This window comes from Brachyhypopomus gauderio, chromosome 17 (assembly GCF_052324685.1).
Source record: "Brachyhypopomus gauderio isolate BG-103 chromosome 17, BGAUD_0.2, whole genome shotgun sequence".
In the NCBI taxonomy this organism is placed as follows: Eukaryota; Metazoa; Chordata; class Actinopteri; order Gymnotiformes; family Hypopomidae; genus Brachyhypopomus; species Brachyhypopomus gauderio.
In genome coordinates this window covers 8,381,914-8,407,551 of record NC_135227.1, presented here as the reverse complement: position 1 = coordinate 8,407,551, position 25,638 = coordinate 8,381,914, and the positions used below count along the sequence as shown (strand labels likewise).

Genomic DNA, 25,638 nt, shown 5'->3' with positions numbered 1-25,638 from the left:
ACAAGCTCTTTGAACCAAAGTGCCTTCTGAAGCACTTGGGTGTGAGGCAACCAGCTTAGCATGGTGAATTCTAAAGTAGCAGGACTCCGAATTAAACTCAAAAGACCTCCCGCAGCTTGCTACCCAGTGGAGGGGCAGTCTGAAATCTGTGGCGAATGAAATATCTGAAGGAAGATGGTTTAAAAAACGAGTTCTGATAAAACAAAGGAGCACAATGTACTGCCTCTACCATGCAGAAGAGAGATGAAGACTTGGGTGGAGGGCCCCAGCGTGAATGCCTCAGTGCTCGATTACGCACACATCTTCAAGGAAAAGCTCTTTAGTGAAGAGCACGTTATGTGAGGTTTGAGCTTGACGTCACGCCAGTGAGTGGTCATGCAACAGTGTTGGCGGAGCTACTGACGCACACATGCACGGTGTCTGTTCCCCATAACATTCTCTACAGCAACAACTACAGGAATTAATGTTAAGATTTTAAAACCCACTATTATGTAGCTGTTATAGTATTAAAGTGTAGTAAAGCTGTTTATTTGTGGGGGGTGTTCAAAGGCAATGTGGATTTATGTAACTGTACTATTAACTAGAGCAACACATCAGAAGTAAATGGTCTACATATAGTAATTCCAAATGTACACGGCAGTTAGGCGGTCCTGAAATAGGCAGATTAAACTTTAATACCAAAAAAGCCATATATTCAAAATTCAAGTGTTTGCTTAGCATTTGACTGATATCTGTCCAAGGACAGGATGAGAGAGCTTCAAACAGGTAGAGATTTCCTTAACTCTCATAAATTCTTGGGGAACTTGGGGATTTGAATGGTAATTGAAGCGTGATTTCAAAGCTTTAACAAATGTGACACACAACTGCAGAGTGTTTATAGCTGATCCTTATACCTATGAACTTCTTGTGCTTGGAGAGCAAAAAGTTTAGAAAATCAAGTGGCTTTTGTGTAGAGTCAGCAGGGTATGACCACGCTCTCTCAAAAGGAAACTCCACATCAGAGAGGTATGAGATTAAACAGTGAAAGTCTTCACAAGGGACTCCACCGAGAGAAACAGTAAGAAAAAAATGTACTTATAAGAATTATATGATCATCATATCTAATTTTAAAGACATGTTTTTTATTTTTTGAAAATGTTCTCTAATGTTAAGCTCTCTTGCTCTCTGTCTCTCTCTTTCTTTCTCTCTCTCTCGAAATTAAATAGTGTAGAGAATGAATAAGCCATTGCACTAAAAGAATTTTACGATTTAATTTTTATATTTAAAATGACATGGGTTGTACTTTTATGAATAGTTTGTGATACACTGTTTAAGGCTGTGAAACATAATGAACATAATGTTATATGTGTTTACCAACATATAAATATATTGATATATGGATTTTCTTTTTCTTTTTTTATTACAATGCTTTTTTTTTTAGCACTGCAGGAATGTCCAACTCTACCATCTGGCAGCTTCTTTGTTATGTTCTTCTTTTATGTTGGTCTACATATGCAACTGGAACATCTAAACGTAGGTCATTTCTTTATTATGTTCTGTAATAACCTTATAATAATAACTCACTTCTTATAATACCAATTATTTCTTGTTTATTATAAATTGAGTGTCAGGCTGCAGATTAGCTTTTCACAGTAGTGTCTCTGGTAAGTCTTCAATTTCTTGTTGTACCTAATAGCAAATATATATATTTTATATATTTTATCCTATTTTATCTTTTAGTTCCTCATCTCAATCATTTTACCACATTTTCTCCTTCACCTATGGGTCATACTTTTCACTGTATTAATATGGGAAATATTTGTGAAATCTATGGAATGACTTGAGTTTCATCATTAATTACTCATAAAACTGTATTTATATTTTCACCTAATACACAACAGCTTTAACTACTGGTACAAAACACTTAATCTAAGCACTTCAGACTGGGAAATATGTAACCCCCCTTGGTTAATCTCTAAAAGCTAAAAGCAAATAAAAAAAAGGTAGGTGTTTCAGTATGATGAGACCGGAGATGTGTGTTGAAGGTGTACTGCAATAAAAAGCCACATAAAGTGTAACACCAACAGTCTGGTCATCAAGAAAGAGGTGTTCATGCAAACCATGTCCTGATTAACATGTCATTAGACGAATCAATACAAATAGAGAGATAAATAGACAGAGATTTAAAATACATGAAGGGACTGTTCAGAACTGTTATAACTTCTTAATGGCTGTTTCAGTCTGTAATAAATACTATGAAATAATAGGAAGAACATGCAGTGCTGACAAGAGCTCTTCAGAGTAAAAACAAGGACCTGCAGAAAGTTTTGGAACACCTCTGTATTCGTGTCCACTACAAAAAATGAAAAAGGACTTATTTATTTGTGGATGGACAACTAAGAAAGAAAGAAAGAAAGAAAGAAAGAAAGTAAGAAAAGGTTTTCATAATACTACTATACACTTCTGACAAGAATCTGTCAATAGATGAGAGAAAATTGTTCAAATACTTGGTAATAATGTGTTATAAGTAAACAATGCACTGTCCACAATGACAAACCTCAACCTATGCATGAATCATGTGTGTGGATCCACCAGAGGACCTGGACTGCCTGCTGTAATCGAGGCACACAAGTGTATCAAGAAAACATGCTGGAGAATGTCATGGTAGTCTGTCACCTTAAGCTTCATACAGGTTGGGTGATGCCACTAGATAACCACTAGAAATATATCAGTAACCCAACAGAATGACTTAAACAGAAGAGTCGAGGCTGGAAAGGCCAACTCTGCAAGCTAAATAAGATGCTACACTCTGAGAGTCCCAGAAATATCAACAATCTGAAGCAGTTTTGTCGAAGCAGCTACAGTAAATGTGGCAGAGGCTATTGCAGCTTCTAAGTTAAACAGGTTGTAGGCCTACTGGTTATTAAATTTAAGTATTCACAAACGTTTATCACAAACGTTGTATTGACAAGCCATAACAGAAATTTGTTACACATTTAAGCAGATTGTGTTTGTCTATTACTTGAAGATCACAACACATTTTTATGTGAATGCAAAAATCCTAAGGGTTAACAAATATTTTCTTGCAGCTGTATTTGTGAACAAGATAGGCAATTGTCACACCAGGATGAATCTGGATGTAATAGCAAAGAGTTTATTTGAATGGCTGGGCAGACACATAAACGGAACTGCGGGTTTGGTGATTGGCAGACAGGATATCATAGGCTAGCAGAGTAGAAACAGGTGCAAAAAGTTGAAACATGTAGGTTAAAGGTAGAAAATTAAGGTCTCATGTAAAGAACAAGACACTGAAAAAACAAGAGAGAAACTGATTAAAGGAAGAGAAAACAAGGAACAGGTGAAAATCATGGTAACAGCTAAATAACTGCCTCAGAGATAATGGCTTGTCAGAACCTTATGATCTGACTGCGTTATATCATTCATCGCTACATCATTCATCTGCATCATATCATTCACAGGTAATCACAGTTCTGGTCACTTGTGATGGTATAGAGCTTTTATTTTTAAACCTTTTATATACAACCTGAAAGGATATTGATTTTTAGGTAGAACAAGTTGAGATAAAATATGTTTTTTTTATCTCAACTTTATCTCCACATTAAGTCACATGAATATCAATTACATTTTCTTGCTTACAACAACAATAATAATAATAACAATATGATGGTAATAACAAATGCTTAGAAGTTAATATATTTAAATAATTTGATAGTATTAGTATTTAGTATTGATTAGGAGGTATGAAAGGGTTAGGTTAAGGGTTGACCTAATTTTTGTTCCATTTTGTTATTTCTCACAGGCGGTTTCTAAATGTTACAGCACAACATGTATATAATTGTCTCATCTACATTTTTCAGAAAGCAAGTCTGAAAGTTTGCTAATGTCCTCAGTACAAGAGAGTCTTCAGATGGTCAACAGTGCATTAAAGCAGACACAAAATGGGTAAACAACTAAAAATAACAAAATAAATACACATGATCATTGATCACATGATTTTTTTTGTTTGTTTTGCTTATAATAACCTGTAACCACTGTTTGTTTTGCTTTTGCTTATAATAACCTCCATAACCACTTATGTTTGTTTTGTTTTTTACTGTTCTGAACAGTGAGAAGCACGCAGAGATGTTTGTGTTCTCCAGACAGGCTACAGCAGGACCTGGGCCAATAGCAGCAGCAGAGGTCTTCCACTTGACCTTGTTCCTTTTGAAGGACGAGGCAAGCAGGACACAGAAACAATCAGTTTCTGCATCTGGTGAGATCCTGTTTGAATGAAATGAATATGATCAGTAAGTTTTACATTGTTTACTGTTATGTGCAAAAATAACTACTTATTTCAATTGCACAAGATTTAAATGAAGTTTGACTACAGATAACATTTCTGATGTAGTAGCAACAGTATCGACCAACAGTGAAATGTCAGATTTAATATATGCTGGCAGATTTATAAAAGGTCTTATAAAGGTGCCCAGAAATAGACACTACTTAAACTCAAAAGGACTGTTTCTCAAAAAAAAATTAAATAAAATAAAAAAATTGGATTTGAATTTGCCACACTAAATTGCTCTCCTTTTTTCAGAGCTCCTTTCCATGGAGAAAGTGGCGCTGATAGCAAACCTGTCCGGATGTCCTCCACTGGCCCATCCAGCCAACTGTCCCAGAGGAGGCTATTCGGAGAAATACCGCACTATCTCTGGAGTGTGCAATAACAGGTAGCTGGGCCCTCGCTTAATAATTTATCCATAATGCACTGCTCTGCGGAGTACAAAGCCCATCTGCTGGGCTGTTTTCAAACCACACTAATCAGCCCTCTGCTCTCTTCAGCTAACTGGACTCTGGCATTTTGTTGAGGAAGCCAGCCGGGTTGATAAGATGACCCATGACAGATAGAGTGCATCAGGGCTAGTGCTGCACGTGAGGGCAAACCCAGTCACAGTGTGTGTGGAAGGGGACAGCCAAATGGCACTAACTTAGCTACAAGCATGATGCACTGCTACATTAAGCACACCAAGAGAAACTCGTAACTCAGACCATAATTAGACCATAACGGCTTACAGTTCTTTCAGGTGAAGTTCATTAGGGAAGCATTATATATATCCACTTGATTAGTCTGAAAATATTAGGTGTATATATATATATGTAATCATAACTTGTATAGCTCTTTATTATGATTGCTTGACAAAGCCAACAATCTGTTCCTATTATTATATTATTATTATTGTTGTCCAGTATATTCTTCTTTTTATTATTTTCTGCCTGATTTTTGTTTGATAACAAAATATATATATTTTGAGATGTCAATATATATGAGATCACCCTCATGAATGTTTGATTTGATTGAGAAATGCATAGTTCTATAGAGCTTTTTGATTTAATGTATGGTTTCTATGAAGCAATTATTTTCCCATAAGAAATGAAGGAGGTATTTTCAGAATATTTATATACACACATACACAAACAGTGCTAACTATGTATTGTTATTGGTTATCAAACCAATTGGACTCCATGGCAAACACTTAACCACCTAGCAACACCTGCGAGAGCAACACTTAACCACATAGCAACCACCTGAGATACCATAGCAACCACATATCTAGACCATAGCAGCCACCTGAAACTCTATAGCAACTATATAGAAATCCACAGCAACCACATGGTAACACTCTAGCAACCAAATAGGATGGTATAGCAACCATAAAAGCTAAATAACCCTTCATATATGCCACATAAAATTACATTTAAATCATTACATTTATAATTTTACATTTAATCAGTTTTTACATAATTTTACAGTATCAATTTATCATCATTAAAACAGCCACACAGCCTTTTTTTTGTATTAAGTTGCTTCGACAAGCCGACAGCAAAAACTACATCAATAATATTGTCCTCAACAACTTCCCTGAGAGCTAATTAATCCCTCAACCACAACTACCCCAACAGCTAAAAGACCTCACAGCAACAACTACCCCATAGTCAATTACACCACAAGCAAAATGCCTTTCCACAGTCAAATGCCTCTTGCTCCACAGGGGTCAAGAAGAATGTGGACATCAAGGAGCCCAAATCAGAACGAGGAAAACCCTCTTCACAAAGCATTAAGTCTTAAGTATTAAGCATTAAGTATGTAGTGTTAAGGAAACTGAGTGCTTTACAGTGCTGGCAAACCCCAAAGCATCAGCTGCTTTGTCTGGGGAAAAGGGTGAGCAGCAAAACTTACCTAAAACGCCCAAGGCAAATAACCCACACTATGCTAGCCCCCTAGCAACTTGCATGACAAGATACTCTGACAATGTCTCACACCAGCATCACCATCGAAATCATCTGGTAATCTGTTAGAAACACCTGCCAGCATCAGGAAAATACAGTGGCCATACCAGAACCAAGTACTCTGGTAATCAGACACTCTATCATTATGGACCTGAGAAATGGACTCCACAGAACTTTCTGATTCCCCTGAGGAACTCTCTATTGGCGCATTTCCACACGGGCCTGCTTGGCGCAGTACGGTTCGATTCGCGACGGTTTGTGAGTGTTTTCATTAGTACCAGGTACAAGTTTGCCGATACCTTCAGCTACTTTTTTCGTACCTACTCGCTCGAGGTTCTAACCGTTCCAAAGCGGAAAACTTCTGTGACATGGAAGAACAGCATGACACTGATTGGCCAGGGAGTGTCGTCACAGGATGCGTCACAGGAGAGCGACTCCTCCGCTATCGACTCCAGAGTCTCCGTTCCTTTTCTTGTGTCGTGCATCTTGCAAACTGCAACCTTCTCTAGCTCTCTTCATTTACACGTTTCCGGGAAAAAAGCCATAATTCGAGCACAAGGTACACGAGTCCTTCCATCGCCATCTCGTCCATTGTTGTACGGTGTTGTGGTCGCATACAAATGATGTCACAACACTACAACCCACGCGCCAACAGCGACTCCACCCACATTGTGGTGGTCCACCATTGTAATGGAAATACAACGCGACCGTACCGCTCCGTTGCGGATCGATCCGTATCGAACCGTACCGCGCCAAGCAGGCCCGTGTGGAAATGCGCCATATGACATTCTGCAGGAATCCTATATGCGTTACAGAACTACCCGTCTACAGGGGGCAAGTTCGTGCATATCATAAATTTCAACTAGTTGGTGCTGTTTTCAACATTACTTATGTTAAACAGCTGGCACTGCATTGGTTCTCCTCAGGTTATCTTCAGGCTATAGTATGGCTCTTGTTCTACTCTAGCCTTCCTCTGGTTCTACTCTGGCCTTCCTCTGGTTCTGCTCCCGTTCTACTCTGGTTCTACTCTGGCCTTCCTCTGGTTCTACTCTGGTTCTAGTCTGGCCTTCCTCTGGTTCTACTCTGGCCTTCCTCTGGTTCTACTCTGGTTCTAGTCTGGCCTTCCTCTGGTTCTACTCTGGCCTTCCTCTGGTTCTACTCTGGCCTTCCTCTGGTTCTACTCTGGTTCTACTCTGGCCTTCCTCTGGATCTGCTTTAGTTCTACTCTGGCCTTCCTCTGGTTCTACTCTGGTTCTAGTCTGGCCTTCCTCTGGTTCTACTCTGGCCTTCCTCTGGTTCTACTCTGGTTCTAGTCTGGCCTTCCTCTGGTTCTACTCTGGCCTTCCTCTGGTTCTACTCTGGCCTTCCTCTGGTTCTACTCTGGTTCTACTCTGGCCTTCCTCTGGATCTGCTTTAGTTCTACTCTGGCCTTCCTCTGGTTCTACTCTGGTTCTACTCTGGTTCTACTCTGGTTCTACTCTGGCCTTCCTCTGGTTCTACTCTGGTTCTACTCTGGCCTTCCTCTGGATCTGCTTTAGTTCTACTCTGGTCTTCCTCTGGTTCTGCTCTGGTTCTCCTCCACCTGTGCTCATTGCAAAGTGAACTTCATAGACAATTTTAACATCTTTTGGGAGTGAGGTGAGCTTTTTAAATGACATGGGATACACCTTGGGCCTTGGCTGCTACACTTAAACATACTCCACATACATGAACATACTTGAATAATCATGCACAATTGACCAGCATTAACAGCAGAACAGGAAACCAACTGCAATAGTATTGGGTAACACCACGCCCTAAGGAGTGAGAAGATTGAATGTTATGAACCATGCTTCAAAACAAGTATTATGTAATAACCAGTGTTGCGAATAACACCGTTAAAAATAACGGCGTTAGGTAACGGTGTCATTTTGTCAGTAACGGGATAATATAATTAATTACTTTTCCTGTCGTTACAACGCCGTTGACGTTACTGGTCATTAGAAACGGTGCGTTACTATAATTAATTAATTATAGAATTAATTATTAAGAATGGAGGTTTTATTGTTAAGTTTACTTCAAAAATATTATATTATTTTTTATATTATTTTTTTTTTATATTACAAAAATAATGCCCATAGCTAAATAACCCCATAGACAAATACACTGTCATAGACAAACATCTGTCAACCTGTCAGGTTGAGGACCCCGGCCCCTCCCTTTTGGGCGTGTGTTTATGTTGTCCACGTGCATTGTCTGCGTCTGTGGAACTATGTGGTTATGGTTATGTCTTGTGCTAATTCGTCTCACCTGTGACTCGTCTCGTAATCACGTGGGGCTAATGTGGTTTGTCTATTTAAAACAGCCAACCAGCTTTGTTTTCTTCTACTCTACTGTGTCATGCCATCATAAAGATTGTTCACCTTTTTGCCTTTTTGCTTTGTTCTTGCTTTGTTCTTGCTATAACATATAATAAGGCTGCTCTCAAAGATACAAAGATGTAGTTGTACATTACTGTGTCCTCTACACATGTAATTATTGAAGAATCTTTTAGTTTTCTTTAACTTTCAATTGTGCCTGTGCTTATGCTATATGTGCAACTATTTTGTGGTCTTGATAGTCCTCAAAACATACAATCCTCTATGAGACATTTCAGCTTCCACATATACAGATGCACTTTCCTACTCAGGAATAACCCTCTCTGGGGAGCTGCCAACAGCGTCTTGGCCAGATGGCTCCCAGCAGAATATGAGGATGGAGAAAGCCAACCAAAAGGCTGGAACAATGAACAGTACTACAGTGGATTCCTACTTCCCCCAGTAAGCTACAGAGGGCACCTTTATTTATTAAAATGGTAAAACTAAACATATCAGAATGTACATCAATATACAGTAGAGCAATATTCAACTACTGAGAGCTAAAAAAGTTGATTCTTGAATATTGTTTCAGCTCTCAGGAGAACATTTTGTCCTGATCCTCCCTCACTAAGCTCCTCTGAGAGTGTTACAAGCAGCCATTTTTGTTTCCAGTAGCATCTTTCTTGCAAAGTAAAGTGCATCGAGGTATATATCAAGTGAACTAATGTGGGGTGTTCTTAAAAGAGTGTTCAGAACAATCTTGTGTTCTGGTTTGAACAAAATGTGCATCGACATAAAGATGTAAAAAAGAAAATGGCACAAACTGAATATTCAGATATACACCGATTTGATTCAGTTTTGAATATGTTTTGAATAATCAATTTTATGTTAGTTTTTGATGCAATAAAAAACGTTCCTGGTCGTGTTTGAGTTTGGAACAATCGACTAGGTGAGCTACTGCACACAGTGGGAATTAGCCACAGTGAGAATTAGCCACAGTGGGAATTAGCCACAGTGGGAATTAGCCACTCTGGCAGTTTGAGCTGCCCTTTTCCTGCCACATTCTGCACTCTGGCTTTGAAATTCATCCTGTTTGAAATACGCAGCCCCTAAATTCTCACTGCACATACAGAGAGCACCAGTGCCATGCTTGCTCTACTGACTGAGGAGTATTATTTAATAAGTTGAACTGAAACATTTCAATGTGATAAATGTTAGGACAAACATGCAGCTCTATGTGTCACAGTGTGCATTGACAGTATAGGGGTGCCTTCATAAACACTTTGATCACAGTGTTCCTCAAATGAAAGTTTAACCAGAAAAAAAATGCTAAAAGGAGTAATGGATTCCACTTCTTAACTTGCACAGCAGTTAACAAATTTAGGATTTTGCCTTAATGCTGTTAACTATGGTAGACCTGATTACAGCAACTTCTTCAGATGCATGCAGCCACAGTAATGAATCTTACTGAAAGTCTGAAGACATTAATCACATTATTTTCTGCTTTGAACACTATGCCAATCCTATATTTAAAGGTTCAGAAAGTCAGCAACGAGATTATGCAAAGCTCCAGCCAGTACCGCTTGGAAGATGAAGCATATTCCCAGTTGCTGGTGGACTGGGGTCAGTACATAGACCATGACATCTCCTTCACTCCTCAGAGCACCAGTAAAGCATCATTTTTGGAGGGAACCAACTGCCTCAATGTGTGTGAAAATTCCGATCCTTGTTTCCCTATTCAGGTAAAAGTCTCCCACAGCACACACAAAGATGCCAGCAATTCTTTTGTAAAGCTGCTTGACTAAGGTGGAATCAGAGCTGAATGATTTACTTTTGTTAATAGCTTATACATTTAATGACCCTTTTATGTATGACAAATTCAGTAATTCTGCTACTATAAAGCAATATTCCAATGTGTTAATTATTATTCAGCTATGAACATTGTAAAGAATATACTGTAATTCCCTCCCCACCCCCCAATATGGTCAGTTTTCAGCTGTCACACGTCTGGGGGAATTTGCCGCTAATTCTGGGGAAGTAGATTTTTTGTTTTGGGTTTGGGTTTTTGGGGCTCTATCAGCGCGTGCCTGCAGTAGACTAAAATTAAAAATATATATTTATCTCACTGACTGCTTCTTTATCTCTGTCAAAACCACAAACACCAGTAAAAGTAGCAGGTCTCTGGGTGACCCTCTCTGGCTAGTTTGGAATGTGAAACACCTTCAGGGCAGTGACTGTTCACAAAAATATGAAGGTTATTACTGGATTGTTTTGTAACTAATTTCATTTTACCCCATCCAGAGAAAAGGAGGCAAGAACCATGGATGTACAAAGTTTTTATACCCCATCTGAGCCCTAGCCTCTGGGAGATCCAATGTGATAAATAACAAATATGGCTAGCACATGGAACATATGCGCAGTACATATGAAAGCACACAGTAGTATGCAAAAGTGTCCTTCTGGTCACAGCTGACAAGCATATACATAAACAGAGATTTGCAGATGCAAATTTCTGCAGATGTATATAGCACGTAGATGTATGGTGCATTCCAAAGTAGCTGTTTAACTGGAATACATATTTTGCCTAGGTTAAAGAATGTCCAAAGCTAGATTATATGAAATGCAAATTAAACATACTGTACACAGTCACAGATGTATTTCTGTGAGCATGCTGTAAAGATCAAAACCCACTGCATCTTCAGAATTATAGCCTGCAGCACTAAGAACTGCCCTGAGCACCAGAGCTATTTTAAGAACATGCAAGCTCTGTTCCAGAGAACAACTTCACCACAAACAAAATATAGACCACTTGCTAAGAATGTGACCTGCCAGTAATCTGGGCCTGAGAGCCCCCCTCCCCCCTCCCCGTCAGAAGCTGTGCCTTGAACCTTTAGCCTGCAGCTATGCTAACCCCAGTATCTCCAACATGAGCCTAATTTGCAAGAATTCTCTGTTCTGAAATGGAACCAGATGAGATTTGGCATTTTAGGAGGATAAAAGAAGGCTTTTTAAAAATCAAGTTTAAGGTGTGAAGGCAGTGATGAACTGTCAGCACGATGCAGTGTTCAACAATGCACCCAGAAACACTGCTGTGCTGTTCATTAGAACATAGAGCTGAGTCCAAACATCTGAGCCTTCTACCATGAAGAATTTTGTGCTAGGGTAGTTTATCAGCACTCAAGAGCACAATGTGGTGTCAAACTGCTTCACTAAGCTTCTCTGACATTGTTAGAAACAAATGGAAAGTTTTTGTTTGTTCTGTCCATGCTAAATCTATAGTAAAGGGAGTTTTAGCTGTAGTCTTTGCTCAGAATATGATATAAGACCGGAGCATTGTGTAACATAGGGTTTACTACACTAACGTGTCTAATTAGTAAAATTTAAAGAACTGTAGTAACAGCTGCATAGAATGCAAGCGGATCAAGGTTAAGAGGGCAAATACAAATTCTCTTTAAAAACATTGTGAGATAATGTACTCTCCCTCACTCTCTTTTCCTCTCTCCTGCTCACTTTCTCTCTCTTGTTCACTTTCTCACTTTCTCATTTCTCCCTTCCCTTCTCTCTCTCTCTGTTTGTGTATGTGTGTGCCTCACAGATACCACTAAATGATGAACCGTTTGGAAATAAGAGCTGTCTCCCATTTTTCCGCTCCTTGCCAGCCTGCCCGCTCAGTGGTCCAGCACACACTCTGCAGTCACAACAGATGCTCCAGCGACAGCAGATGAATTCAGCCACCTCCTACCTAGATGCCTCCACTGTCTATGGACACTCCACACTCTTGCAAAAAACTCTCAGAGACCTCTCAAGCTCCGAGGGCCTACTAGCAGTTAACAGCAAACACACAGACCATGGTGGTCGTCCATACTTGCCTTTTGTAAGGGACACACCATCTGCATGCTTTCAGGAGCCTGGCACTGGGCCTATGCAACGGGTGGAGTGTTTTGTGGCTGGAGATAGCAGGGTAAATGAGGTACTGCCCCTGACTGCTCTACACACGCTGTGGATGAGGGAGCACAACCGTATTGCTACATACCTGAAGCAGCTAAATGGGCACTGGAGTCCGGAGACCATCTACCAGGAGACCCGCAAGATTGTTGGAGCGTTGCACCAGGTAGGAGGTATTAAAGCCCATGTTAGATAATCAGGATGCCCAGTGTAAGTAGAGATCAAAGAAAGTCTGCTGCTCATATACATGTGGTAGGACAGACCTTCTGTTCATTCAGCTAACCTGGGACAGATCTGACATTCCTAGAAATCTTTAATATAAAGAATATTAATAAAATGCATATTAATATCAATTGAACACTGACCAAGTAAGATTAGGATGAAAACTAAAACTCACTTCTAAAAAGAAAGTGCCATGAGGAGTAATTAAAGTTATCTCATTGCTGAAGATGAACAATGACTGTAAGGGAATTTAAAGTGAATTTATGTAAATTATATTCCATGAATTACTTATGCTTCACAAACTTGACCTCCAGTGTATGATTACTAATGATGCAGTTCTCTTAACTGGTGAAATGTACATGCCTGAGGAGAAGGGTAAATAAAATGTAAACAGGAAAGGACATGGCACACGTTATGTAACACCTACGAATGGATTCAAATCTGCAGAACATCTGCAACCATCTTAGCGCTCAATGTGAATCCTTAAACCTTGTTAATATACATCACTGCATCAGTGAATGTAAAATCTAGATAAGATGGATTAAATGCCACATATCAGTCCTTCTACCAGATGTGCATCATTGTGTGCATTTCCATATGGTTCAATGCTTCCTCTTGCCTGAAGTGTCCAATTAAGAATATCCAACTTTTAAAAACAGATCTAGCTTTGAAGCAAAAGCTCGTTTATTCAAAGCATTTTACAAAAGCACCTTCAAGGATGTAGGAGAGGATTTTGTTAGACCCCTGGCTAGCCCAGAGATACAGTAGGAGGGAAGGTTAGTGAAGATCTTTGTTCTACAGCTTCAAATAGACCTCTAAGGATAGCAAGATAGATCAGCATTGGCAAACCATCCTGACAGTGCAATATACTAGTTATATGTTGTCACTGTGCTGATCGCTTTATATGTGGTATAAACAGTGCTATTTACTAAACCATCTAACTTACAATTAGTTGAATAATAAAAAATTATTATTTTAAATTTAGTTACATCAATTGGTTAATGAATACAGGAGCACAATCCCGACTAAATGTGTACCATTTAGGCCACAGCAGACATGCTAATGTTCAAGAGTGCAAACAAAATGATGATTTACTACACTGGGCAGAGGCAAAATTTAGAGATTAAAGGCCCTGCAGCACAAAGCTGAAACATGTCCTCCTCCATGTGCTCTGAGCAGTTTCTTCTGGATCAAAGAAACATTTCATCACTCACAAAAGGACCTGTAAGGTAGCATATAACCCAGACCCCTTAAATTATAGTGGCAGGGAAAGTGACTCTGAAGTGTTACAAGAGAGAAGTAGATGGAATACATCAGGCAGAGTGCAGTGTTTTAACAATGTCCCAGAGGGCCTGACTTCACAAAACCAATAAAAACTGTTTCCACTCTCTGGTAGTGAGGCAGTTACGTTATAGCTTCATGGACAGTGAGTTCTGATATACACATCCCTGCTCTCTGCTACTAAACAGACAGAAAACTTCAGTCAGACCAAGCAGAAAGAATCCACTGAATCTCCAAACATCTGCAGCCATCAGAGTTTCTGAGGCATATCACAGAGAAAAGTACCACACAATCTTATCTGCCAACACAGGATATCCAAAGATTGCCACCATGGATATGTTTTGGCTGAGAATATGTATTGTGGTCCTATTAGCATAGCCTTATATAAACTGCAGTGAGTCAAACTGTCTTTGAGTTAATGAAATGTATTATTGCAATGTCTGGGATTTCAAGCTATCATTTGACTTCTATAGTTTAAGTCCAGGGTAGCTTGGATCTTATTAATGTGTAATGACATGTTTTGGGATTTCATTCTCTGGGTATTTTTAATATACCTGAGATGTGATACACTATGAAATGTTGTGCAAGCGTACACATACATGTATCCATCCTCATGACAGATCATAACCATGAGGGATTATATTCCCAAAATCCTTGGGGAAGAAATGTTTGATCACATCATTGGGCCGTATGAGGGATATGATGAGTCTGTAGACCCTTCAGTCTCCAACGTGTTTGCCACTGCTGCATTCCGGTTCGGCCATGCCACTGTGTCAGCCCAAATGAGAAGACTCAACGAGAGCTACCACGAACACCAGAACTTCTCCTCATTACCTTTACATCAGACTTTCTTCAGTCCATGGAGGATCGTCAGAGAAGGTACAGAGAGGTAGTTCTTGTTGAAGGCAGCTCTCTTTCAGTATATTATATAATTTTCAGAAATATGGGAGAGCAGAAATATTAAATATGCCAATTTTAAACCGAGACTGCTTATCTGCACCAGAGTCCCTCAGGTGCTCGCAGATTCATTAGAGGGCACTGTGTGGTGTTATTTTTTCCCTTTCACAAGTTTCTCAAAAATTAATTGTTAAAAGTATTCATATGTTTAAATGAAATAATGCATTTAAACACTTGCCAAGGCCATTTAATTAGAGGAACCCATCAAGTAGCACAGAAGACCTCCTTTGGTCTTCAGAACCACAGCAAAGTCTTTGTGGCATATATACCACTAGGTGTTGAAATTGAATTGTAGGAATCTTGGACCACGCAGACAATGTAGCTTCTCACAGTTGCCACAAATTAGATGGAGGTAATGACAAGCAACAAAAATGTGCTGTCATGTTCCTGGAACCAATTCATGACGATAAGACCCTTGTGGCATGGTGCACTGTCCTGCTAGGTTAAAAAGCTGCCATGAAGGAATGAACTTGGTCAGCCACAATGCTTAGGTAAGCCCTATTGTCCAAATGTCAATCCACAGGTATCAGAGGACCCAGGTTGTGCCAAGAAAGCATTCCTCATACCTTGACTCCACCTTCACCATCCTCAACAGTTGACACCTGACAGAAAGGGCTCATTGATTCATGCTGCTTGCTTCAAATTCTAACTCTCCTATCAGCATTGTGCAACTGAACTCTGGGTTCATATGACTAGACGATGTTCATCCAATGCTAACTGATCCGACTTTTGCACTCTTATGCCCTCTGGGGCCCTCTTTGTGTTCCTCAGACAACAATGGCACTCAAACTGGTTGTCTCCTGTTTAAATCCGTGCTAAGGAACAATAACAGTAAACACACACACACACACACACACACACACACACACACACACACACACACACACACACACACACACACATATATCTCTATCTATCTATCTATCTATCTATCTATATCTACACTTTTACTTTGTCATGACGTTAATCCAAAATACATGGATTTCTGTATTAATTATTCTCAGAATAATCTAACTGTCAACAAGAGACAAAAATCTGATTCATCAGACTAATTACCCTAACTATTAACCCACAATTGTGTATTTAATAGTCTATAGGAAATCTAAACATTTAGGTTTAGACTGAGAAAAATCCTGATAACGTTTTAACTTGCAAAATGCCCTGTGGCAGCAAAAACCTCTGCCAGTGGTTAGGAACAATTTTAGATAATTCCTCCTAATATAATATGTTTATGTATTAGTATTTGTGCAGTTCCTTGAATAATCAGCTATTTTCAGAATGCCACAGCATCTCAATTAATTTTCTCATGTATAGAGACTTCTCTGCTATTTTTATATAACATTTAATTTTTAAAAATTTGTATCATTGTGAAAATGATACAGCTTTCATTATATTGCCCAGTGTCATGGTACACTCAACTCTCAGGGGGAGGGACAGGACCACTCATTCACTCTCACACACACACACACACACACACACACACACACACACACACACACACACACACACACAATGCATCTGCCCTATTCTCAATCACCTGATTATTAATCTCATCCATCTGTACTTAGTTTGTTTTTGCTCTCTACGTAAGCCCATGTGTTCTGTCCTCTAGTGCTACACATTGCTCGCTGTATGAGAGTACTGCTGTGCTGGGAGACTCACTGCTGCTCTTGCATTACTATTTTCATTCCTTTTCCCTTTTTCGCCTGTGCTTTCCCATTACAATGGAGAGTAGAGATTACCTGTGGCTGCACACGTTTCTCATTACTTCCTTACCGCCATTTCTCGCAGGCCCTGAAGCAGCATCCGTCCAACCATCCATCTATTATCTTTACTGCTTAATCCTGCTAGTCACAATCCCAGCATCATCGGGTGAAGGCAGGGTACACCATGGGCAGGTTGTCAGTCCACCACATGGCCAACACACACGCACACCTACAGGAAATTTTGAGTGACCAATCAATCCAACATGCATGCCTTTGGACTGTGGGAGAAAACCGGAGTACTCGGAGAAAACCCACACAGGCACAGGGAGAACATACAAACTCCACACAGAGCAGACTGAACCGAGAATCGCACTCAGACCACTTTGCTGTGAGGCGACAGCGCTAACCACCACACGACCATGCCACCCTCCTAAAGCTGCAAAGCATTCCAAACCACATGTTCCCTCATGCTTCATGGTTGTGATGTTACTGGTGTTAGTGAGCTCTAGTTCGTCTGCAGACTTTAGCCAAATGACAGCAGTGTTTGTGTTCTTTATATTTTGTTCTTTGGGTTGTTTTGCTTTGCCTTTTTGGCTTTTTGTGTCTATGAGTGCAGTGTTTTATTCTGTGTTGTCCTTTTATTATCAACATTCTTGTCACAAATATATCAAGATTTATATGGGTGAGGGGGGTATCAAGACATATTTTATATTCATCAAGATTGTCCACTTTATTAATTTTTTATTTTATTTTATAGTGAACACATAGTTAAAGCCTCCGCTCACTATGTGTGTAAGCAAGTTCAGATTTCTGCAGGTCCTCTGCTGTAACCCTTGGGTTGCTTTTCACATCCTCCAGTGTTACCTTATGGGATCTACATAGGAAGCCACAGTACAGAACATGTTATGCTTATATAGAGTTTGTCTTGGGCTGATGAATCACATTATTCTTAAGAAGAACACATGCTTGCTGACATTATAGCTAACAGCAGCAATAAAGATTATAAACAGCAAATGTTTTTTGCAATTATACATACGTTGATCAAGGTGACATGGATTAATTTAAACGTAAGGTTTTTAAAATGTTCAAACTGTGGATGTGAGGAAAACATTGCTGCAAATACTGTGGCTTAACTGTATCTTTCCTGCTGCTTTATTTGAGCTGTAGCTTATTTGTTGATGCATGTATAACATCATTTACATTCTCTCTGCATACCAATTGCTTGTTTTGTTTTTTACACTCTACAGGGGGATTAGATCCAGTGTTGCGAGGTCTTCTAGGCAGCCCAGCTCACAAGCAGAATCAGCACCACCTGATGACTGAGGAACTGACAGAGAAACTTGTAGTGCTCACTGTCCCTGAGGTCCTGGATCTGGCTGCTCTGAACCTGCAGAGAGGACGAGATCATGGTCTTCCAGGTCACTGTTCTTACTCTTCTTTCAGATGCATTTCCAGTGCTGTAAGACATATTGTACAGGGAGAACAGAGGCACTTCAAGCAACATTTTAAGCCATCTGGGTTTTGTTTTGTTTTTTTGAGTTTGTGTGCCTTTAATATCACCTCTGTCAATTGCATTTCAGGCTACAATGACTGGAGGGTGTTTTGTGGATATGACAGAGTGGAAAGCGGAGCAGATCTGAGGGGAGTGGTACATGATGGGGCTTTGGTTGAAAAGATAATGGATCTATATGGGCATCCCAACAATATTGATGTGTGGCTGGCAGGGCTGGTGGAGGATGTGCTGCCTGGCGCTAGGACAGGCCCTCTGTTTGCGTGCTTGATTGGAAGACAGATGAGGATGCTGAGAGAAGGTGACAGGTAAAACACTTAAACCATTGTTATTTGTAAGCAGTGAACTGTGCTTTCAAAGCAGCAGCTTTGTCAAATAAAAATCTTTCCAACTGTCGAGTTTTACAGATCAATACAAATGATAGATTCGTTAATATACAGAAGGGTGCATTTCTCTATATATTCAAATATGTCTATACTACAACTCAATTTATAATTTAGAAATACAGGAGTCTATAATACATCTCAGCAGTCAGACTAATGAAACGCCAGAGATCTTCAAGTCAAGATCTAGTTGGATCTGTTTCAGATTCTGGTGGGAAAGACCAGGTGTGTTCTCAGAGCTCCAGAGACAGGAGCTGCAGAAGCACTCCCTGTCTCGAGTCATCTGTGACAACAGCGGACTGACTGAGGTTCCCCTTGATCCATTCACTGTGGGGACATACCCTAAAGACTTCCTTTTATGCAGCAGTCTACCCTCACTGGACCTGGACATGTGGCAGGAAGACCCTGAAAAAAAGTAATACCTGTTCTCTTCACTTTTCAAAAAGGGCGCATGAGTGTTGTCCCCCACAAACTAATCATTTGCTAATCGTAGACAATGGAAGAAAGAAAAATCCCTGATTATACGGCGTCACAGCAGCTTATAAAAAAATAGACACCATACACCATAACAGATGTGTACAAGTCAAAGCTGGCGAAGCTAGGAGAAACTCCATTATGGGGCACCAAACAAATGCTTTAGCACATGACCTGCCAGAGTTTTTCTAAGTCAACCCATTACATTGCCACTTAACTCCTTGACTGAAGACAGTTTCTGAGATCTGCTGTGCCCTCCCTTGAGTTACGAATTTTCATGGGCTGGCAATCTATTCAACTCAAGAATTTTGCCCAGTGACAAATATTGATCCCTGCAACTCTGGCAAAATCAATGATCATATTCACACCTGTCACACACAGATAAAGTAGTCTTTATAATGAGTAAATAAATTGATGTCCTTTTGTAGATTATAATTTAGAATCCATGTCATAGTGCACAGCGCATAGATTATGAGGAATGTGAGGCAAAGTCATATCAGAAGCTCATTCTACTCTGTATTCTGTTGGTAGAAGTTGAAGCACTTGTCATTCTACATAGTTCCAGATACAGAAGGAGAGGCAGGCTTACCTTAGACCTTAGAGCTCTTGCCATACTCGAGTCCTATCTCTAGTGTTTATTCAATCTGCCTCTGCAACCTGCCCATGTAATAGGCACCACTGGACTGCCATGGGCTGAGATAATGTCCTTGGGAAAAGATATAGAGAGAGGAAATGGATGTCATGGTAATGCCCAGGGCTCAGGCCACTGATATATATCTCATGGTAAGGGGCTCCCGAATGACAAAATGGTTCTTTTCCGCTTTGTGATTGCCTTTGCATTCTCCAGAGGCATACAGCAAATGGGTTCTTTTAATAAAGCACCAAGCAAATAAAGCAGACAGCCTGTGAATCACACTCGAGGGCTCCATGTCCACCAGGATCCCCCAGGTAGTTCTTTTTTTTTTTGCTTGCTCATTTCATCTTTTGGGGAAAGTCTGAATATGAAATGCATCTGAAGGTGGGTCGATGGGGGTGTGAAGTATGGGTGGGCTGAGGGTAGGTGGAGGTTTGGTTGGTGAGAGGGTACACAGGAGATGGAGGTTGGACTGGTGAGGGGGTAGATGATAGATGGAGGTTGGGTTGATGAGGATGTAGATGATAGATGGAGGTTGGGTTGATGAAGGGGTAGATGATAGATGGAGGTTGGGTTGATGAAGGGGTAGATGATAGATGGAGGTTGGGTTGGTGAGGGGGTAGATGATAGATGGAGGTTGGGTTGATGAGGATGTAGATGATAGATGGAGGTTGGGTTGGTGAGGGGGTAGATGATAGATGGAGGTTGGGTTGATGAGGGGGTAGATGAGAGATGGAGGTTGGGTTGATGAGGATGTAGATGAGAGATGGAGGATAGATTGGTGAGGTGGTAGATGAGAGATGGAGGTTGGGTTGGTGAGGGGGTAGATGATAGATGGAGGTTGGGTTGGTGAGGGGGTAGATGATAGATGGAGGTTGGGTTGGTGAGGGGGTAGATGAGAGATGGAGGTTGGGTTGATGAGGATGTAGATGAGAAATGGAGGTTGGGTTGATGAGGGTGTAGATGATAGATGGAGGTTGGGTTGATGAGGGTGTAGATGAGAGATGGAGGATAGATTGGTGAGGTGGTAGATGAGAGATGGAGGTTGGGTTGGTGAGGGGGTAGATGATAGATGGAGGTTGGGTTGGTGAGGGGGTAGATGAGAGATGGAGGTTGGGTTGATGAGGATGTAGATGAGAGATGGAGGTTGGGTTGATGAGGATGTAGATGAGAGATGGAGGTTGGGTTGATGAGGGTGTAGATGATAGATGGAGGTTGGGTTGATGAGGGTGTAGATGAGAGATGGAGGATAGATTGGTGAGGTGGTAGATGAGAGATGGAGGTTGGGTTGGTGAGGGGGTAGATGATAGATGGAGGTTGGGTTGATGAGGATGTAGATGAGAGATGGAGGTTGGGTTGATGAGGATGTAGATGAGAGATGGAGGTTGGGTTGATGAGGGTGTAGATGATAGATGGAGGTTGGGTTGATGAGGGTGTAGATGAGAGATGGAGGATAGATTGGTGAGGTGGTAGATGAGAGATGGAGGTTGGGTTGGTGAGGGGGTAGATGATAGATGGAGGTTGGGTTGATGAGGATGTAGATGAGAGATGGAGGTTGGGTTGATGAGGGTGTAAATGATAGATGGAGGTTGGGTTGATGAGGGTGTAGATGAGAGATGGAGGATAGATTGGTGAGGTGGTAGATGAGAGATGGAAGTCGGGTCGGTGAAGGGGTAGATGATAGATAGAGGTTGGGTTGATGAGGATGTAGATGAGAGATGGAGGTTGGGTTGATGAGGGTGTAGATGATAGATGGATGTTGGGTTGATGAGGGTGTAGATGAGAGATGGAGGATAGATTGGTGAGGTGGTAGATGAGAGATGGAGGTCGGGTCGGTGAAGGGGTAGATGATAGATGGAGGTTGGGTTGATGAGGGTGTAGATGATAGATGGATGTTGGGTTGATGAGGGTGTAGATGAGAGATGGAGGTTGGGTTGGTGAAGGGGTAGATGATAGATGGAGGTTGGGTTGGTGAGGTGGTAGATGAGAGATGGAGGTCAGGTCGGTGAGGTGGTAGATGAGAGATGGAGGTTGGGTTGAAGAGGGGGTAGATGATAGATGGAGGTTGGGTTGGTGAAGGGGTAGATGATAGATGGAGGTTGGGTTGGTGAGGTGGTAGATGAGAGATGGAGGTCAGGTCGGTGAGGTGGTAGATGAGAGATGGAGGTTGGGTTGATGAGGTGGTAGATGAGAGATGGAGGTTGGGTTGATGAGGTGGTAGATGAGAGATGGAGGTCAGGTCGGTGAAGGGGTAGATGATAGATGGAGGTTGGGTTGGTGAGGGTGTAGATGAGAGATGGAGGTTGGGTTGGTGAGGTGGTAGATGAGAGATGGAGGTTGGGTTGGTGAGGTGGTAGATGAGAGATGGAGGTCGGGTCGGTGAGGGGGAGATGATAGATGGAGGTCAGGTCGGTGAAGGGGTAGATGATAGATGGAGGTTGGGTTGAAGAGGGGGTAGATGATAGATGGAGGTTGGGTTGATGAGGATGTAGATGAGAGATGGAGGTTGGGTTGATGAGGGTGTAGATGATAGATGGAGGTTGGGTTGATGAGGGTGTAGATGAGAGATGGAGGATAGATTGATGCGGTGGTAGATGAGAGATGGAGGTCGGGTCGGTGAGGTGGTAGATGATAGATGGAGGTTGGGTTGGTGAGGTGGTAAATGGAAGATGGATGTTGGGTTGATGAGGGTGTAGATGAGAGATGGAGGATAGATTGGTGCGATGGTAGATGAGAGATGGAGGATATATTGGTGAGGTGGTAGATGAGAGATGGAGGTTGGGTTGGTGAGGTGGTAGATGATAGATGGAGGTTGGGTTGATGAGGGGACAGATCAGCAGGGTGGGTGGGTGCTTTGGTGCTCCACTGACACCTCAACTGTCACTAGTGAAGTTTTTTTGCTGTTTCTTTATATTTTTATTTATTTATTTTTTGTTTGTATTGAAGGATGCCTCTGAATCCCCAAAATTCCGAAAAGGCAAATCCATTATTTATAATGGTGATCCCATAGCTGAGCTGAGACACAGCTATGAGACACAGTTTCAGACAGAAGCAGATATAGCTGTAATTGCTTACTGCCCGCAAAGAAGTGCATCAAATACCACAAACAAAAAGAATCACACCTTAGTTGCCCATTTATTCCCAGAGACCTGTTTAATGCATGGGAATGTTCTTTCTTCTTCAACAAAAAATGAGTGCCGTATATAGTGAGTTGGGCAGCCATGAGTTGTGCTGCTTCTAAACTATGAGAGTTATGCTTGAGCAAAGTAATCAAACAATGAAAAGCCTTTTTTGTTAAATCATTACCTTATGTAATGCAAGGGTGTCTGTACAAACCGTTCATTAACTACATAGTAGAATAGTACTTCTTTGTATAATTTGCGCTTGTTGTTCATGTAATTCCTCCTCTCTGCAGACATAAATGATGGGGACAGTGCAGAAAGGCAAGTATGACAGAGCTCACCCGAGTGTCCAAATGTGTCAACATCAGCGGTAGCTGGAGGTTCTGTGCATACTCAGATCTGCTGCAGGAGAACGCACGCATTATAACCACAGCTAAAAGCCAATAAAAACATTTTCAAAAAGTCTATTTGTCAGTGTTTAGAAAATATTGTACATACTCATGAATATGCAGTTCATGTACAGTATGAAGTACCTTATAAAACCGTATAGAAGTGTGTGGAGGTATGAAGCAGCAGTGTGTGTCTTTATACATGGCTTTGTTTTCATTCACATGGCACAAAAGTACTGTTTGAATTCTGTTTGAAGTCTGTTTTTATGCTTTACATCTGCTTTTGAAAATGAGAATGTAGGCATATATGCAGTTTTTCAGCATGTGCGCAGATGCATAGAGCATTCATTGCTTTCAGACCCAAAGGGCAGATGATGTCCAAGACCTTTCTCAAGCTTTTTCTCATCTCTAATTTTACGTAAGCATGGCTGTATTCAGAGATGTGGGTTACATTTACATTTAAACATGGAATGAAACTCTTTGAAATGCAAAGTCTCAGGTTTGATAAATAGGAACAACATTTACATAATGTCCTGGTTTTGTCTCAGAGATTTTAAGGAAATAGCAATCAGTTGAGAGGGGACTGTGGCGTTTCAACTCCTTGGGTCCCCTAAATTAAGTGGTATCTTGCATTTTTGCCAAACTAATGCAGGGCTGGATGCTTTGTTCAATTACAGGTTTGTCAGTTCAAATAAGAGAAACATTTTGAATGTCTCCTGTACAATTTGAGTGCATCCACATCTTGATTATGGTATGGAAACATTCATAATGTAGGCAAAATTGTGCTCAGACTATGAATAAAATGGTGGCAGTCCCAGTCATGCTAATGTCAACAACAATGACAGTATACACAGCTGCAGTGAGTATAAAAGTATCGGCAGTAGAATGAAAACAAAATATAAGTCCTATTGATTTACATACATTTGAAATGTTCCACTATATAAAATGTAACATCAGAGGAAATCAATACAATTGATCCCCTAATATACAAGATTGTCCAAAGCATGCTAAGTCTCTCTGCATATAGCTGAAATGCAGTATAAACTAGAGAACCATACCAAAACCTAAAATACACATCTCACACAGCCTCTGTTTCATTCTCAATGAGCACTTGTCTATTTCATATATATGATGTATTCTGCCATCTACTGTTTAAATGTAAAAAGTAAGAGGTTCTAGCGTAGTTGGTCACCATGCTAAACTAGAACAGCTGTGGAAGTGACACTGTACCTCCTCTGAGGGCCTCTAGGGTTAGAGTGTACTATAAATAATCATAGAATTATCTACACTTCAATGTGTTAGTATTAGAAAGAGGACCAAAAGTCAATTTAGATGTTCCAGTTGCATATGTAGACCAACATAAAAAGAGACAGTAACAAAGCAGCTGCCAGATGGTAGAGCTGGACATCCATATATCAATACACTGATAAACACAAATCAATATATTGATATATTGGTAATATGTTGGTAAACACCCCATATGACATTTCGTTTCACAGCCCTAAACAGTGTATCACAAACTACTCATAAAAAGTGTATATATATATATATATATATATATATATATATATATATATATATATATATATATATATATATATATATATATATATATATATATATATATATATATATATATATATATAAAAGCTTAACATTATAACATTATAAATATTTCCAAATAAAACCATGTCTCTTGGTATATATATAACTCATATGATCATATAACATATATATTGCTGAGATGTATTATAGCTACTCGTTTTGTCTATATTTCACTTACCAGTACAATAACCTTAATAATGATCTTATCTATGTGTATTATAGAATGAGAAAAAAATATATACAGAATGAATAACAGAGCTACACAACTAGCTGTAGAGAACAAATCCTCCAGCAGGTGCTTGTATTAATGTGCATGCCTAGGTCTTCATGCAAGGTCAGAGAGCTATAGAGTGTTTATGCTTTATGTTTTTACAGAAATTCAAATCTGCAGACTGGGAGCTGCCATGAACAAGTGGCCAAGAATAAAATCCATCGATGAACAATCTAATGAAATGTATCTAATGAAATATATATGGTCACATAAGTGTATGACCAGCATAACCGCAAGAGAGCACAACACAACACACAGGACATGAGGGATATCTGCCATTATACTGAATTAATGTGCCTCACATATAGGTTGTCAAAACTGTAGTGATGCCCACAAGGTTTCCAGAGAAACCGGATGTTTCAAACCAAGGTCTTTCACCTACAAGAGCACCACCAAACACACACACACACACACACACACACACACACAGAGCAGAAAGGACCCAGCATCATCAAAATATAGTAGTTACTCAACCTTGTAATTGAAATATGTACATTATTGAAATGTACATTTTTGTATAATTGAAAGATGTTCAT

At 40.3% G+C, this 25,638-nt stretch overlaps 1 protein-coding gene and 2 long non-coding RNA genes across 7 annotated transcripts; 2 read left to right on the top strand and 1 right to left on the bottom strand.

Moving 5' to 3' along the window:
* Window positions 1-488: 488 nt before the first annotated feature.
* Window positions 489-25,638, top strand: tpo (thyroid peroxidase). 5 transcript variants are annotated; one of them, XM_076978661.1, is made up of 14 exons: window positions 489-765; window positions 954-1,057; window positions 1,421-1,512; window positions 3,858-3,942; window positions 4,107-4,252; window positions 4,577-4,709; window positions 8,936-9,065; window positions 10,139-10,345; window positions 12,199-12,714; window positions 14,672-14,930; window positions 17,962-18,132; window positions 18,295-18,532; window positions 18,813-19,022; window positions 23,131-24,739. In XM_076978661.1, the coding sequence occupies exons 2-14, from the start codon at window positions 966-968 to the stop codon at window positions 23,138-23,140; spliced, it is 2,289 nt and encodes a 762-aa protein (XP_076834776.1). In that variant the 5' UTR covers window positions 489-765; window positions 954-965; the 3' UTR covers window positions 23,141-24,739. The 5 variants fall into 5 exon arrangements, with proteins under 5 accessions (XP_076834776.1, XP_076834777.1, XP_076834779.1 ...); XM_076978662.1 differs by lacking the exon at window positions 489-765 and adding an exon at window positions 25,207-25,638 and having other exon boundaries at window positions 822-1,057; window positions 23,131-23,158; XM_076978660.1 differs by lacking the exon at window positions 489-765 and having other exon boundaries at window positions 823-1,057.
* LOC143480820 (uncharacterized) lies at window positions 17,496-24,460 on the bottom strand. The gene is made up of 4 exons (XR_013121895.1): window positions 23,179-24,460; window positions 19,671-19,787; window positions 18,949-19,012; window positions 17,496-18,171 (listed from the first exon to the last, which is right to left on the bottom strand). It is a non-coding gene; the product is annotated as an uncharacterized LOC143480820 (long non-coding RNA).
* LOC143480821 (uncharacterized) lies at window positions 19,029-23,123 on the top strand. Its single transcript, XR_013121896.1, has 3 exons — window positions 19,029-20,521; window positions 20,590-20,623; window positions 20,658-23,123. It is a non-coding gene; the product is annotated as an uncharacterized LOC143480821 (long non-coding RNA).

Excerpts from the sequence above, each read along its gene's own strand:
- tpo (XM_076978662.1), top strand. The coding sequence starts at position 966 with ATGACCACGCTCTCTCAAAAGGAAACTCCACATCAGAGAGGTATGAGA. Across the intron at positions 9,066-10,138 it reads GTGGATTCCTACTTCCCCCA|GTTCAGAAAGTCAGCAACGA; the intron begins GTAAGCTACAGA and ends CTATATTTAAAG. Across the intron at positions 18,533-18,812 it reads ATGCTGAGAGAAGGTGACAG|ATTCTGGTGGGAAAGACCAG; the intron begins GTAAAACACTTA and ends GATCTGTTTCAG.